The sequence below is a fragment of the Xiphias gladius genome, chromosome 16, assembly GCF_016859285.1.
Source record: "Xiphias gladius isolate SHS-SW01 ecotype Sanya breed wild chromosome 16, ASM1685928v1, whole genome shotgun sequence".
Lineage (NCBI taxonomy): Eukaryota > Metazoa > Chordata > Actinopteri > Istiophoriformes > Xiphiidae > Xiphias > Xiphias gladius.
Window position 1 is genome coordinate 27,134,674 of NC_053415.1, and position 14,733 is coordinate 27,149,406.

A 14,733-nucleotide genomic window follows, 5' to 3' on the forward strand; every position below is an offset into this window, starting at 1 on the left:
TTAATGTCTTTGCTCATCATCTGGGATATGAGAGCATCACGTTTCCACACGGTCAGAGAAAGCGGAAGCTGGCGTCTCGGTCGCGGCTCGGTTATGAAATCCAACCACACCGCGGAGCGTCTCTCCCGCCAGGCTGCCGACGGCGCCGTCAGCCGCAGGCCGGAGCCCAGAGGATCGGAGCGGCCAACAGAAAGGAGTCGCACTTTCCTCCGTCTCCGTCGCAGTTACTTTTGAGGGTTCAGTCGTTTTAAGAATGGTTTTCATCCACGTTTGTAAGGTTTACATTCGGCCACACAGTCGCTCCTGCACTGCTCCGTGGACTGTGAGGCGACAGGAAACAAAGTGCATTCTTGCATCGACTCATCCACATTTAGGGGACAGCCCCGACAAATATCACCTCGGACGGTGAGGAAACAGCCAGAGAAAGGGCTGTTTCATTTGTGTGTGTTCCTGTAAGCATACACGTGTGAGTACTTATGTTTCTGTGTGTGTGTGTGTGTGTGAAGCAGTAACCACAGAGCCACCGTAGTGTTCACTCAGGCTTCTGCTCAGCTGTAAAACCCCTGACTCTTCATCTCCTCTCTTTATTATTCTCTCTACTCTCTGTCTTTTCTCCTCACTTTCTCTCTCCTGTTAATCCCTCGCTCCATCTCTCTTCTCGCTGTTTTTCTGCAGATGTTCATGTGTAAACTTTTCTCAAAACGACGATGATGATGATGAAGATTAACCGAGGCGATGAGGTTTTAACACTTTTTTTTTTTTTGGTTCTGTTCTGCACTGGGGGTGAGACTTTGGTGGTGTTACTCTTTTGGTTTTGTGCTATTATCATTTGTGTGTGTGTGTGTGTGTGTGTGTGTGTGTGTGTGTGTGTGTGTGTGTGTGTGTGTGTGTGTGTGTGTGTGTGTGTGTGTGTGTGTGTGTGTGTGTGTGCGGTATAAAGCCTGTCATTACTGTACTGCAGGGAGGAGTCTCGCCTTTTCCTGCACAACCAGAGGATGCAGCTACAACAGGCACACACACGAGCACACACAGCATTTACTTGCTAAAGGGCCCTTAATGGCAGACACAAGCAGACGACCTGACTCTGCAGAATTGAGATTTGGACCATAAGGACCGGAAAGACTCTGATAACAGGAGGAACACACTCTGCCTCTTCAGCCAATCAAAAGGCAACGAATTACTGACAGGAGTAGGAGTTAGCAGCCGCGGTACAAACCTTTCTATAAGCAGTTTGTGTTCCGAGGGTTTATTGGTTCAGCTGGAGCCAAAAAGGTAAAAAAACAAAAAACTAAACCAGCAAACCACATGACAAGTGTAATAACGTACAGAGCAGGTAGCAGAAACACGTGGGTCCTAAAACCGGTGTGAAGACTCACTGTATACAACAACTGGACTGGAGCTGCACAGTACACTGTGGGGAATTGTGGGATACACTTAGGAAAAGTGTTGATCACGTGGGTTAAGCGTTCTGTATATCGGCATATTTCAGTCACGGGGCAGGTCGACCCGCTACCTGGCGGCACCTAAACGTCCATCGAAGCTCTCCAGACTTCTTCTGTAACATTTCAATCAGACTGGTGGAGGTGGTCTCTGTCAGTTGACATTTTCAAAGGGGAAAATATTCCGAGCACTGAAGTTAAAACACACAGGAGACAGAGCACCGGCAGGTAATCGGCCTTCAGGTTCTTCCCCCAGGAAATAGCATTTGATGACGCCGTTGGTCGTAGGGTTGCTGACTCGACTCCCGGCCCCTTGCGTTCCCGTGTTCAGACACCGAACACTCATGTAATTAAAAGCGTCTAAACTCGACCAGGTTGTCTTGACGTGAGCGTCGTCCTTCCTTACTTCCCCTCTCATTTTCCTCCCTCCTTTCCTTCCTCCCTTCTGTCCTTTGCCCTACCACCTGCCCTCCCCGTCGTCGCGCCGTGCTGCTGTTAGACGACAGAGCTCTGTGTTAATCAGTGGGCAGGAAACATTCTTGTGTCTCAGCTGCTCGGCCTCCACAGTCCTCGCTCTGTCTGAGTGTTTGTACAGTACGAGTCTTTGTACAACAATCTGCGGTCACACAGTTCACATAAGCGCTCACATGTTGTCATTTATAACCACGATAAACTTTTACTTCTGTTATTTCTGCTGTTATGGAAACAGCTAAACCAGTTTATCTCATTCGCATTAGATCTTGATTTCATGTCGGTCTTCAAATTTCACTTGTCTGAGCCAGTGACACGGAGGTCACAAGGTGAACGCTCGTTTGAAAAGTTGAGCGTTATGGCGAGAAGTTGGCGGGGAAATAGAACCTCAGGACATGTGGGTCACATGTCGTCATACAACAAACGCCGCAAATAGTGCGTCTCCTGTTTCCCGTTGCCGTCAAAGTAACTTGAATATCAAACAGCCTATGTAATGGGTTACAGCACCTGGGTCAGATCTCAGTAATTGTCAGATTTTTGTAAAATGAAGCAAAGTAGCAGAAAAACACCTTTACTAATATTCAGGATAATGTGCCGTAGTATAACATCAGAATCAGCACTCTTCTGTTTTCAGTGTCCTTTTATCACAAATGCTGTTTTCAGTCTCTAATTAATTCCAGCGGCTTCCACTTTGTCGTGTCGTTTGACTGTTGTGAGACCATAACGCCGAAATTCAACACTTCCTCCGGGTCTCTTGAAATTAAAAGCCAAAGAAGAACGGGAGAAATAATGCCCTTTTGAGCCACTGAAAGGCTTTTAATGTGAAGCATCCCTGCAGGAAGTGGCAGGTTAGTGGACGGTAACTTAACAGGGATCGGAAAAACAACAAAGCGGTAGAGACTGGAAATAATTAGTGCAGGAAAACTATTTGTGTTAAAAAGAGAAATTCAGAACAGCAACGTGGAATGACATGACTGTTGTTAGCTCAATGGGAGAAGATCAGAAAGCAGGGAGTCTTCCTCCCGAGATAAAGGCCTGGCTCTCTCTGCACTTTAGGTGAATGAAGGTCCCGATCACCCCCCGAACCAAAGTTACCGAGAACGTGTTATTTTGGTATTAGCACCAATGCGGTGGCATAGAAAATTTCCAAAACTGACCCAGGCCTGGAACCATGTAAGTGAACAAAATGCTGTGGGCACCTCCTCAGGCAAAGGAAACGCTGATTGCACAAAACAGGAAAATAGTTCATATTAATGGGTTTTGTTGCTCCTATTATTTTCTTTGTCCTACTTTTCATGCCCTGTGTTTTGGAGCTACAGTTCCCATGATGCTTTGGGGATTTGAACAGAAAGTATAATGTTGCCATGGATTCAGGGAGCCCCTGTTTTTTAGGCCGTATTTCTCTACGTTTTGTCAGATTGGGACCAATAAGAGTTGCTGAATTAGCTCTTAGCAGCTCCTGTCAGCAGCGTAGCCACGGATGTACAGACCGCTGTCGCTGCATTACTGTGATACTGAGGAAAACTTAAAAACATTCTAGTTTTAAGGCAAGTTCTGTAGTTACGGCTGGCTCTGTTTTCTATGATTTCTCAGCTGATTTATGAACGTTTGTTTATGACGAACATTGACGGTAACTTCTCCTCCAGATGCTGCATCTTTAGCACACGTCTCTCCCTCCGCACACTCGTATCCAAGTCACTTTGTGTGCATTTAACTGTACTGTACATTAATCCACCGAGGAGACTTTCTGCCGACCTGCTTCTGAAATGATGCTGATTCGGGGTTTTTGCCTTCCTCCCAGCGTTTTCCTTCTCTTTCCTATTCTAGCGGTCGAAGGTCCCCCCTTGACAAATCACCGATCCACCTCATGACCCCGACGAGAGCACTCCCTGTTCCGCGAGAGATGGCGAGAGTTGTTATTAACACAGGAAGCTCCGTGCCTGCTTCACAGGGTGTGGTGTATGTGTTGGTATCTCCTGCATCAGGACGTGTGGCTTTCTGCTTTTTGTCCCTCACGCAGATGATTAACTTCCCTTCTGACCCTCATCTGTGGCCTGCAGTTGGGAGCTAATCTGAGTAACAAACAGTGTTCTTGTGAAAATAGTGCAGAACTCATTTTCATTGCACTTAATTTCTGTTCCTGTCATCGCCTGCTAGCAGTGGTGGCTCTGGATGGAGATAGTTCGAAGTGGTTTCCACACATTACACTTCAGATTTAAAAAGAAGGGGAAACTTGAGGAGAGTGAGTAAAATAAAATGTGATCATTCCTACAACAGCCGGGCAGCAGAGAATAACAGGACTGCAGCGGATAGCGGTTTGAGAAAATAAATCTCAGTTGCAGCCTTAAAGAGGGATGAGGTTCCAAGCGTTGCTTTAAGTTCCGCACCAGAACATCAGCTCTGGGACGGTTTCAGCAGCAGCGTGAATGGAACCCGAGGACCTGAGCTCGGTGGAAGTTTGTCTCCGTCTAAAAACACCACGTATTCCTTCTTAAACGTTTCGCTCCACACTGCGGACTCTCAAACGCGATACCGACGTCTGCAGCAGCAGACCGACGGCTAACACCACCACCTCTGTACGCAGCGGCGGTTTCAGGGTAAATGCACGTGCACGCTCGTCTCCATCAGCAGCTGACAGTCAGGAGCCGCTCTCTGCCGGGTTTGGCCGTTTATCTCTGCTGCCGTCTGATGCTGCAGGTTGAAACAAGTTGGCTGGAGGGAATTTGGCCTTAAAACCCCGCAATAACTCAGCTCCTGTCCTCTGAAACACGTCAGCGCTTTGAGATTTAAGAGATGAGTTATGGAAGAATCCCATTGTTAGCTGCTTTGAATCCCCTACGGACTGGGAGTTCTGGACTGAGCAGCTGCTGTCGATGTGTCCTCAGGCAAGGCACTGATGTGCCACTTTGTCCTGTTAAGCTCCTCAGATCTCATCAGGAGTCGGTCATTTTAAGCTTTTATCTGACTCACTGTGGTCTGATTGTAAAGTCTTTCACAGTTTCGTTGATTCATTTTCACTGTACCGTTTTCGTTACTAGTTGCTGCGCGTTCTTTTTTCCCCGACGGAGGGTTTTTACTGCTGAAACCTGTTTTTCGGGGTTTGCTGTTAAAAATGACTATTACCTCAATGGATTGTGAATCATGCGGACGCTGTTACACCTTCAGCAGCGTCCGTGGCTGATGTTTTAAGCTCGCTGACGTTTTGTTTGGGATGTGGGACTGAAGCACACGTTTGTGCTTGCATGAAAAATGCAAACATAACATTTGCACGAATCGTTGCACAACAATAGAAGAGTGACCGGTTTGGTGCAGCTGCAGCGGGTCAGTCACAGCAGTGAGCATCTACGTGAACTCTGATGGACAAAGCAAGAATCACACAAACACAAAACTATCAGTTGGACAGGTTTGAATGGCATCTGTGTGTATGGATGTAATCAATACGATCACTTCTTTACTGTCTCTTCGCACGATTGATGAGGATTTTTAAAAAACTGCAGATGGACACGAAACTGCAGCGGGGTCCAAAAGTCTTATTTCACTTTTCTGTTCAACCGAATGAGACATATATTGACTTTGTCCTTTTCTGCCAGTAGCGGGTCATTTATTCACACGACAGATTGGAGCTGCTTTTTGCGTGTGTGTGTGTGTGTGTGTGTGTGTTTGAGTTTGAGCTTGTGTTTGACCCTCAGGGAACTGATGCTCACCCCCCGCTCAGCTCTTGGATCACGTCTGGTTTCTCTTTCTCGCAGACGTGCGCAGTGGTACAGTGTAAACATACAGCAGGTCAGTAATCTGACTTCTACTTTCTGGTAGTTTCAGTTTCAGTCAGACGTATGATAGAATCATTTTAACTGCGAGCATCATCCAGCCGCTCCGCTGTTACTTTCCCTGTCTGCAACCTCTTGTTATGCAGATGCATAAAAAGCTAATTAGAAACCCAGTTTATACATAGAAGAGAAACCTGTGTTCTCCAGGAGGAATCTACCTGGAGACGCAAGGTTTCTCTAATCGCCCGCCCTGATTACTTCTCCTTCACGTGACATTAAAGGAAGCGGCCGTAACCTGATCTCTGAAGAGCACTTAAATGCCCCGGTTCAGGCACAAAGTTAAAAGTGGCTTGAACGACGTGTGAGTAGAAGCCAGTCAACTCGTGTAGAAACATGAATTCACATGGGAAATCGGCTCGGCAGCGCAGTTGATGCCTGGCGTCTTGGCCCTGACCTCGTCACTCCTCGCCGCGAACGCTACAACCCGCGCAGGGAGGGCGATTCAGTCAATCGAACTTTATTCCTGTGGCTCCTCTCATGCAGCTGAGTGCACATCCAAGCGTTTCCTTTTTTTTTTTTTTTTTTTTTTACAGGTGACTGACAAGCTGATCATTAGACCGTGCAAACATGAACAGTTTGAGACATTCACGCCAGAAATAAATGATGAAAAAGTGATAATAAAACCCATAAAATAAAATAAAACACTGCAGAGTGATGTCAGCAGAAATCTCGCCCTGGGGGGGGGGTGGCTGGGTGGAGGTGGGGCTGATTAAAGCCAAACAGCAACAGCAGAACTGGCATAGTTGGAAAAGGTTTTGCAGAATGTGGGTCATGTGAGGTGTGAATGTGGCAGGAAAACTGTAATTGATTCGCTTAACTGCCTCAGAGCCTTTGCAGCAGCAGCAGCAGCAGCTTGGTGCATTAAAATGAGCCCAATGCAGCAAACGAACAGAAAACATTTCACCATTTCAAGTGAACCTGGGACATCAGATACCTGATCCGCTTGGTATTGGGGCCGATCCCGATTCGATGGGTTGGTGCTTCCCTAGTTCCATAGACCGGCGTTTTTGATAAGGATCCCGGAAATGAGCTCGTTTGAAGAAGTGTGACTAAGATATGTGCTAGGCAGGACAGTTTAGAGGATCTGGGATAATACTGGTCATGCCAATGTGTCGGTCAGACACGCTGTGTGTGTGTGTGTGTGTGTGTGTGTGTGTGTGTGTGTGTGTGTGTGTGTGACTGATGTTTTGCAATACGAGTGTTTTTCATAAATGTCACTGCAGATTTCCAGTGTATTATTTAAGAGGTTAAAGTGACATGATGGTGTTGGAAGTGGTCACAAACACAGACACACACACACACACACACACACACACACAGGCACACACAGCAGTGTGTTTGCAGCCAATAGTTGAGTCAGACTGCTGCTGTTTGCTCAGAGGATAAAAGCAGGACTGACTGGTTCTTTGTTTCTCAACCAAACAGTTTTAAATAGCACTTCCTGTGACTCTGTGACCCATGATGCAATGCTGCCTGTGCTGTTGATGCTCAGCTCCAGCCACGATCGAATGTCCACGGTTCACTGTTTACCGTCAGGAACGCACAGTCAGGTTTGCGTAGAGCTCAGTGGGCTCACAGTTTGGTCCCCGGTGTCACATAATCCACCAGTTACAGTGCAAACGCAGTTCAGAGGCAACCAGCCGAGTATGTGACCAGTTGATCACCAGATAGTCAAAGCGACATTTCTCCAACAGGAGGATTTGTTCAGTTTCACATCACTCGGGCTTCTGGACTGTTGATCAGGCACAAACGGTCATTTGGTCTTTGGTCACTGGGATCTGGGAAATTCGGATTTGTATTTTTTGCTTTTATACACTGAATGATTCAATTGGTATAAATAAAAATAATCATCGCCCTAATTAATAGTGAAAATAATTGGTCATTGACGCACAGTGTTTGTTTTTTGGATGTCAGCTGATATGATGATCCGGGATGCGTTGAGCTTAGCACAAACACTGGAAGCACTGCTCCATCAGAAGAGAAAAACCCCAACTTCCACCGGCTCCAAAGCTGTCGGGTTTACATGTTTATTTTGTTTATTCAACAGGTTCCAAAGAATGTGCTTGCACCAGTTTCGTCTCCAACCACTGACTTCTTCCTAAAAGTCGGTTTCACATATTTGGCTAATTTTAGTAGAACAAATGTGTGTCTGTGGCCTGTATCAAACACGTGGACGTGAGATTTTTCAGTGCGTTTTGTACGACTGGACGTTATAAACCGAAACGCAGCTGTCATTGCCATGAAAAACAAAATAAAAACGATAAAAAGTCAGGTACAGGCCTGTGGACAACAACTCCCAAGGTGCATTTTGGCAAGAAACGAGGACTTCAGTAACTATGACGACGTGACGTTTGACGTTTCGAACCCGGAGCTGTCTCTGATTTGTGTCTCTGACTGGCCTCTTCTCCATAGCAACGGTGGCAGAGGCTGGTGGGGGTCTTAGTATGTAGACCCATCCACCACGCCAAAGTGACGGCCTTGTTTCAGGGTTGAAATCGTTAAAACTGGCGTCCAGAACATAAACCTACAGGGTTGTTACATTATCTGGGGGAGTCCTTTTTTTAATTTTATTTATGAGCATATTGTCAAAAGAAAAAAAATTAAAAATGGGAATACAGAGAATGGAAAATCACCTCACAACTCTATATCTTCCCTGAACATTTCACGTTGCGGCCGTGGCTGGTTCTTTGGAGATGTGCAGTTTCCTACTCACCTCCGGTGTTTGTGCTCAGCTTGGCTACAAATGTCCTGGATGTACCTCTGCACTGGACACACAGATGGACCTAACATCCATCTTCTCATCTGAATCCAGATATTCCAACAGATACAGTCGGTGTTTTTTCCAGTCTTCCTCCTCAGGGCAAAGCAGTTTTAATGTTGATATTTGATCGGAAGCTGGTGGCGGTCTGCGGCCACGTCCAGCGAGGCGGTTGTCCGTTTCTTTGATGGGCGACGAGATGCATTGAAAGTCTGGCTGTTCCTCCAGGAGAACTGTACCAGCCACAGCACAGGTTATTCTAGGCAGACGCTGACCGATGCGGCTCCTCGTGTTTCCTCGTGACTCCGGAACGAGAAGATGGCAGATAAGCAACAATAGACAAGATTCATCATGCGAGACGTGTTTTTTGCTCATCAAACCTCGTTGGATTCTAATTGTACGACGTGAGTCTCAACACCGAATACAAAAACACCCACAACTTTCCGTGATTGCTGCCACCTGAGGAAATGAACTCTTGTTCTGTTCTCGCTCCGTTAACAAAGCTAAATGTGTTTTCAAGGGTTTGAGTTGAGCCTCAGCAGAACAATGTGTAAGAATTGGCCTTATTTGGCTACTGCTGATATCCCAAGATGAAACTGTTGTTGCGGAGCTACAGCAGGACGTGACGTCACCGCCCCTGGCGTTGAGCGTCTGACCTCTGCCTCTCTGCCAAGTGCTGACTTCCGTGAGTCTGACGACAGTCGCGCTGTGGTGCCAAATGTAGAAAGTGGTGCTTGATTTTGACTGTCAATTCATTTCACACTGTCTACGATATGAACAATCTTATGACCCCCACAGTGAAATACACTTAGTAATCAGTTTATTAGGTACACGTGGCTAAAACTAACAGATCTACTACAGCAGTCTTTGAATAAATCCTCCTTCATGAAGATTATAATGTTCAGTTTGTGTTGAAACTGCTTCAGAGGTGTTGATTCAACTGTGTGATCATTTTGGAGGATGTAGTGTTTGTTGCTGTTGAACTACATTGTGTTTTTCTGTTATTTTCAGCCCTATTTATATAATCTAAATCAGTTTCAACACCAACTGAGCGTTATAACCTTCATGTATGAGGATTTATTGCAGGACGGTTGGATTAGTCTGCGTTAGTTTTAGCCATTTGTTCCTAATAAACTGCCATCTACATATACATATATATATATTTTTATATATATGTATGTATAGATAATATATATATATATATATATATATATATATATATATATATATATATGTCAGAATATGGCAAATCCAACTGATAACCAGTGCAGTAACTTCTACTATTATGAATTACATCAGTCAAAAGTTTTCACTTCAGCAGGTATTTTTCTTAATTTGGTTGCAGTTTTCCTTGAAAGAAATGGTCAGATCACAGAATTTAGTCAAAGATTGACATGTTGAATTACCGCTTTTCCATAGAAACGTAGCAATGGCTAATCAGTGGCATCAGAACCAAACAGGAATCGTATCGTGTCATCGTTGACAGCTCCGGGGTCGCACAACCCCAGAGACCAGTGGATGGTAAACTTACCCTAAAAGATGAGGCTGTTTTCTGGCTTTGTTGAGAGCAGCTGCCTCAATCTACAACCACAACGAATCTGAGGCCTCACCTCACACCGTATGGGCTCCATTCATTGGAACTTTTGAAAAAGCGCCAGTCCCAGTACACAGCAAAGGTGTGGTTAACACACCTGGATGGTTTGTTTGAGGCTTTGAATAATGAGATATTCAAAACCGCTGAACCTACCGTTTCTATCTTTACTTTTAGGAACTAGTTTTGCTCAAGCAGACGTATTTCTATACTTCATTTTCTCTGTTTTCTCTCTGCAGACCTGTCAAAGAACCGACTGACCGACGTCCCCTCAGAGGTCTGCCACCTGGTTGCCTTGGAAACACTAAACCTGTATCACAACTGCATCAGGACCATCCCCGACAGCATCATCGGCCTGCAGTCGCTCACCTCCTTAAACCTCAGGTAGACACACACACACACACACACTCGCGCTCGGTCTCACTGCTGTCATACGGTGTGACGACCTAGACCGGTCTGGTTTTCTCCACTCTGCCTCTGCTGTACCACAGAGAAGTTGGGTACTTTAAGTTGGTGTTGCATTCTGGGTGCGAAGCAGCTGCGATCCCAGCCTGTTCATTATCTCTGAAACAGTACTTTCTAAACTTTGCCAGTAAGATTGTTTTACTTCTATGACTAATCTGTTGCCCGGTAGTGTTAATCATCTCTATGCTTCACTCAAGAAATTAGTCAGAACTCTGTTGAATCAGCCTCAACCATGGGCTCCAAAATTACTGTTTCTTCACGCACAGCTCTAAAAACTTCCACGGAACACAATCAATGAAATATAAGGTTGTGGAATGATTGTAATCCTCACTTTAGGCTGAGAACAGACCAGTTCTCAAATCAGTTTCATTAAAGTAAAGAAAGTGGAGAAAAGGCCAAACGTTTCTCTGGTTCCAGCTTCTCAGTGAGAGGCGTCGCTGTCATTTTAAACTGAACAAAACTGTGGGTTTCGGACTTGACTGAAGAAAACTTTCACCTTGGACTTAGATTTACAGGTCGGTTATTTCCTAACAATTTATTTTAAGTTGCCTGAAAAGAACCATGTATTTTGGTTTTTAATTACAGGTAAAATGGAGACACTTTTCTGAGACTGTTATTTTAGTTAGTTCACTTAGTTGTGATGAGTTTATTATTGCCTTCCAAATGAATTCACGTGAAAGATATCGCTCCCTTTAAACCACAGTGAACATTTATTACTCATTCATTTATTATGGGGAACTTCATTCTCCATTGACGCTGGGTTGTTTGTTTGTAGACACATTCCACATTCTGCATGTTTGGCTCACCCCCTTTCCTCTGAATGAAAGTGTCAAGCTTGTGCTGGGTTAGGATTCAAAAATAAGTGGAAGTGCATCAACGGATCACTCTGTGTTGTACCTGTAATCAGTGCTTCTTCCCCGGAAGCTTCTCGAGAGATCATTTAACGCTATAAAGTGTTACCAACAACTCATCGGTTGAACAACCACAAAATCAGCAGATTAATTGGGAATGAAAATGATAGTTAGTCACAGCCCCGGTAAAACCAGTCACTGTCGCAATCCAACCCAGAATGGAGAGATACAGCTAATGGAGGTTCAGACACACCGAGCGAAAGAACAGCGATCTGTCCTCAGAGGGAAATCTGCTTTGAACGGGTGCACATCAGAAACCGGTCAAGCCAAAGAATCACAGTTAAAAGATATTTTTGTTTATTACAGCCGGAGTCTAATTTAAGTAATTTGAATGAACGTAGTGAGAACAGTGTGAGAACTATGACGATAAGACCCAAGTTGCAAAAAGCCAGAATTAGCCTTTAATCTGAGGGTGTATCAGTCGTCCACGTTGTTGTAGCGGTGAGGTGTTTACTTTGTGTGTGTGTGTGTGTGTGTGTGTGTGGCTGCTGTCACATCGGTACATCCACGCTCTGAAAGCAGCATCAGACTGAATCAGAGTGACGAAGCAAAAATAAAACAGTGTTATTGTCCTTTAATGTGAGCGGACTCTGTTATTGTGTGTCGGCTTACGGTCGCAGCGCTTCTACTGTTCTGCCCGTCTGAGCCGCTGTACTACTGCATGAGTCACTGCAGATGTGTGTGTGTGTGTGTGTCCTCTTTTCACCACTGCTGTGCTGTCGGTGGAGGTCACGGCTGTGTGTGTGTGTGTGTGTGTTTGATCTCTCAACGATGCTGCAGGGTGAACTGCAAAGCTCGCCAAGTGTCAGCACACACAGCTGGCGTTCAGGACACTGTTAGTTATAGACTTGACACACACACACACACACACACACACACACCTGGTGCTGTACTCTGTCAGACGGAGTTTAGGGTTCAAGGTGTTCCCCGCTGTCTCCGGTCTGTCACCTCCGTCTGCGCCGTCACTCTGCAGGTGAACGAGGGCCAAAGCATTCTTCTGACTCGGATCTGTTTTTAATGGCCAGTGGGGACGGCACTGCCTCGTTTATACGGTGTGTGTTGTGATGCTAGCTCACTTTCTCTAACGATGTACTAATGTTAATATCTAGAGTTGAAACCATGAACCAATCAAAATTAACCAGCAACTATTTTGATGATTGAATATTTGTTAAAGTCACCAAACAAAACTGAAACAGCAAATATTGTCTGATTCCAGCCGCTGAGCTGTGTTTCATATCATTTTCAATTAAATATCTTCGGGTTTAGGACTGTTGTTTGGACAGAACAGGACATTTGAAGACATCGCCTTGTGCTTCAGGAAATAGTGATTGGCATTTTCTGACCAAACTACTAATCAATTCATTGAGAAAATGATTGGCAGATCGATTGATAATGGAAAGCAATTATCTGTTGCAGCCCTATTGACATTTAATGTTCTCTGGTTCCAGTTTCTCCAGCGTGAAGAGTTTCTGCTTTTCTCTCCTTTATATCGTAAAATGAATATCTTGGGGTTTTGGACTGAAACAATAAAACATTTAAGTGAATTTTTTTTTCTCAGATTTCTTCATCATCTGGAAATCGATTGATAAAATGATCACAAGCTGCAGCCGTAAACACAATCTTAACAGGAAGTAATGAATCTAAGTTCTAGGAAGACTTTAACTTTATTTGTACGATGCGTCCCCCAGTGCCTCACAAAGCCCGATTAAAAACAGAGTTTGGCCAAAAAATAGGCATGAAAATAAACTAAAACCATAAGTAAAAAATGATAAACATTAATCACTGACAAGGTTGGAGTAACCCAAACTAAAAGCCAAATATCAAAGATAGGTCTCTGACTTCATTTTTAAGAGAAGAAGATAAAAATAGTTTTCTTCAACCGTCGTATTTTTCTCTTCAGCGTATCAGTTTTTTTCCTCTCTGCTGCTCAACGTCACACCTGCAGTCAACTGATAATGAATCAGTTGTGATAAACCTGATACACACCGACAGCAGGGTTCATCAGTATGAGTAAACACGCAGTCACCCGGCACAGGCACATCTGATGTTAACACACACACAGACACACACCCTGTGTTTCATGCTCTCATGGTGCTATCACACAGTAAATTAGTAATTTAATGAGGGATCAATTTAATTAGGGTTTTAAATGCAGAGTGGGCAGGAGAACAATTTAAATGCATGAAACACATGATCACAGGAGGGTGTGTGCGTGTGTGTGTGCGTGTGTGTGTGTGTGTGTGTGTGTGTGTGAGAGTGTGATGTCTGATATTCCTGAGGACTGTCGACAGCACATCTTTATATTGCCCCACAGAAACGAAGGCTAATTCCATTTGAATTTTAAGCTGTGATACACGCATGTGAGTGCGCACGCACACACACACACACACACACACACACACGCTCCGTCCTGTCAGAACAGGAAGGACGCTCTGCCTTCCTCTCCAAGAATAATGCAGTTTTATTTTTAGCGTCTTTAAAGTCCAACAGCTCAATGTCACATCTGAAACAGAGAAGTTTTTTTCTGTGGGTTTTCATTTCGATTCATTTTAGTCGAGTTGAAATTGTTCACATATATAAATATTCATCAGCGCTATTTGTTCCAGTTGAGATGATTCACTTTGGTCAATTATAACGTTACATTATATTACGCTCTGGATGTGAGACGGTCCAGACCACAACTTGACCTCATGGTGGCGCGAGAGGAAGCGTCAGACGATCACCAGAGACGATGGGTTCATCCTCTGGGAACCATGAATGTTTCAGCCAAGTTTCACGACCATCCAAAAGTGGTTGAGATATTTCAGCCTGGGCCAGAACGGTGGACCGACGGACACACGGCCATTATAAATGCTCATTGAGTGTGTTTACGTCCACCTAATTAATGTTTTTTGAAATAAAAACCAAATGATTTACATATAACTCAAGAAGCAGATGAAGCTTGAGACTTAAATGTCACGCGTCGCCTCCAGTGAAGTGACGGGTGACGAGGTCAGTGTGGAGCGATGAGGAGACTGGAACCTTCCTCACATCAACACGTGGAACCAACATGCATTAACTGGAGTTTTCTTTTCCCATTTTTTGGACATTTTGTTAAAGTGTTTGCTAAATTGGGATGGAAACATCCTGAATGACACCTCAGGACACCTTTTCCGGCGAAAGTTTGGAGCTGTTGGACATGCTGACAGTCAAACGTCTGACGCCCCCCAGACTTCCTGTGAATCTAACAACTCCAATGAATGGGAAATGTTTCCTGGGAAACGTAGGAAAT

The 14,733-nt window shown here is 44.7% G+C and overlaps 1 protein-coding gene across 3 annotated transcripts in view; it reads left to right on the top strand.

Annotated features, from left to right (window-relative positions):
- Positions 1-14,733, top strand: part of lrch1 (leucine-rich repeats and calponin homology (CH) domain containing 1) — a 99,338-nt gene that overhangs the window by 23,582 nt on the left and 61,023 nt on the right. For all 3 annotated transcript variants that reach the window (XM_040147896.1, XM_040147898.1, XM_040147897.1), the window contains exon 2: positions 10,326-10,470. In XM_040147896.1, coding sequence (XP_040003830.1) covers positions 10,326-10,470 — 145 coding nt within the window. The remainder of the gene's footprint in view (positions 1-10,325; positions 10,471-14,733) is intronic.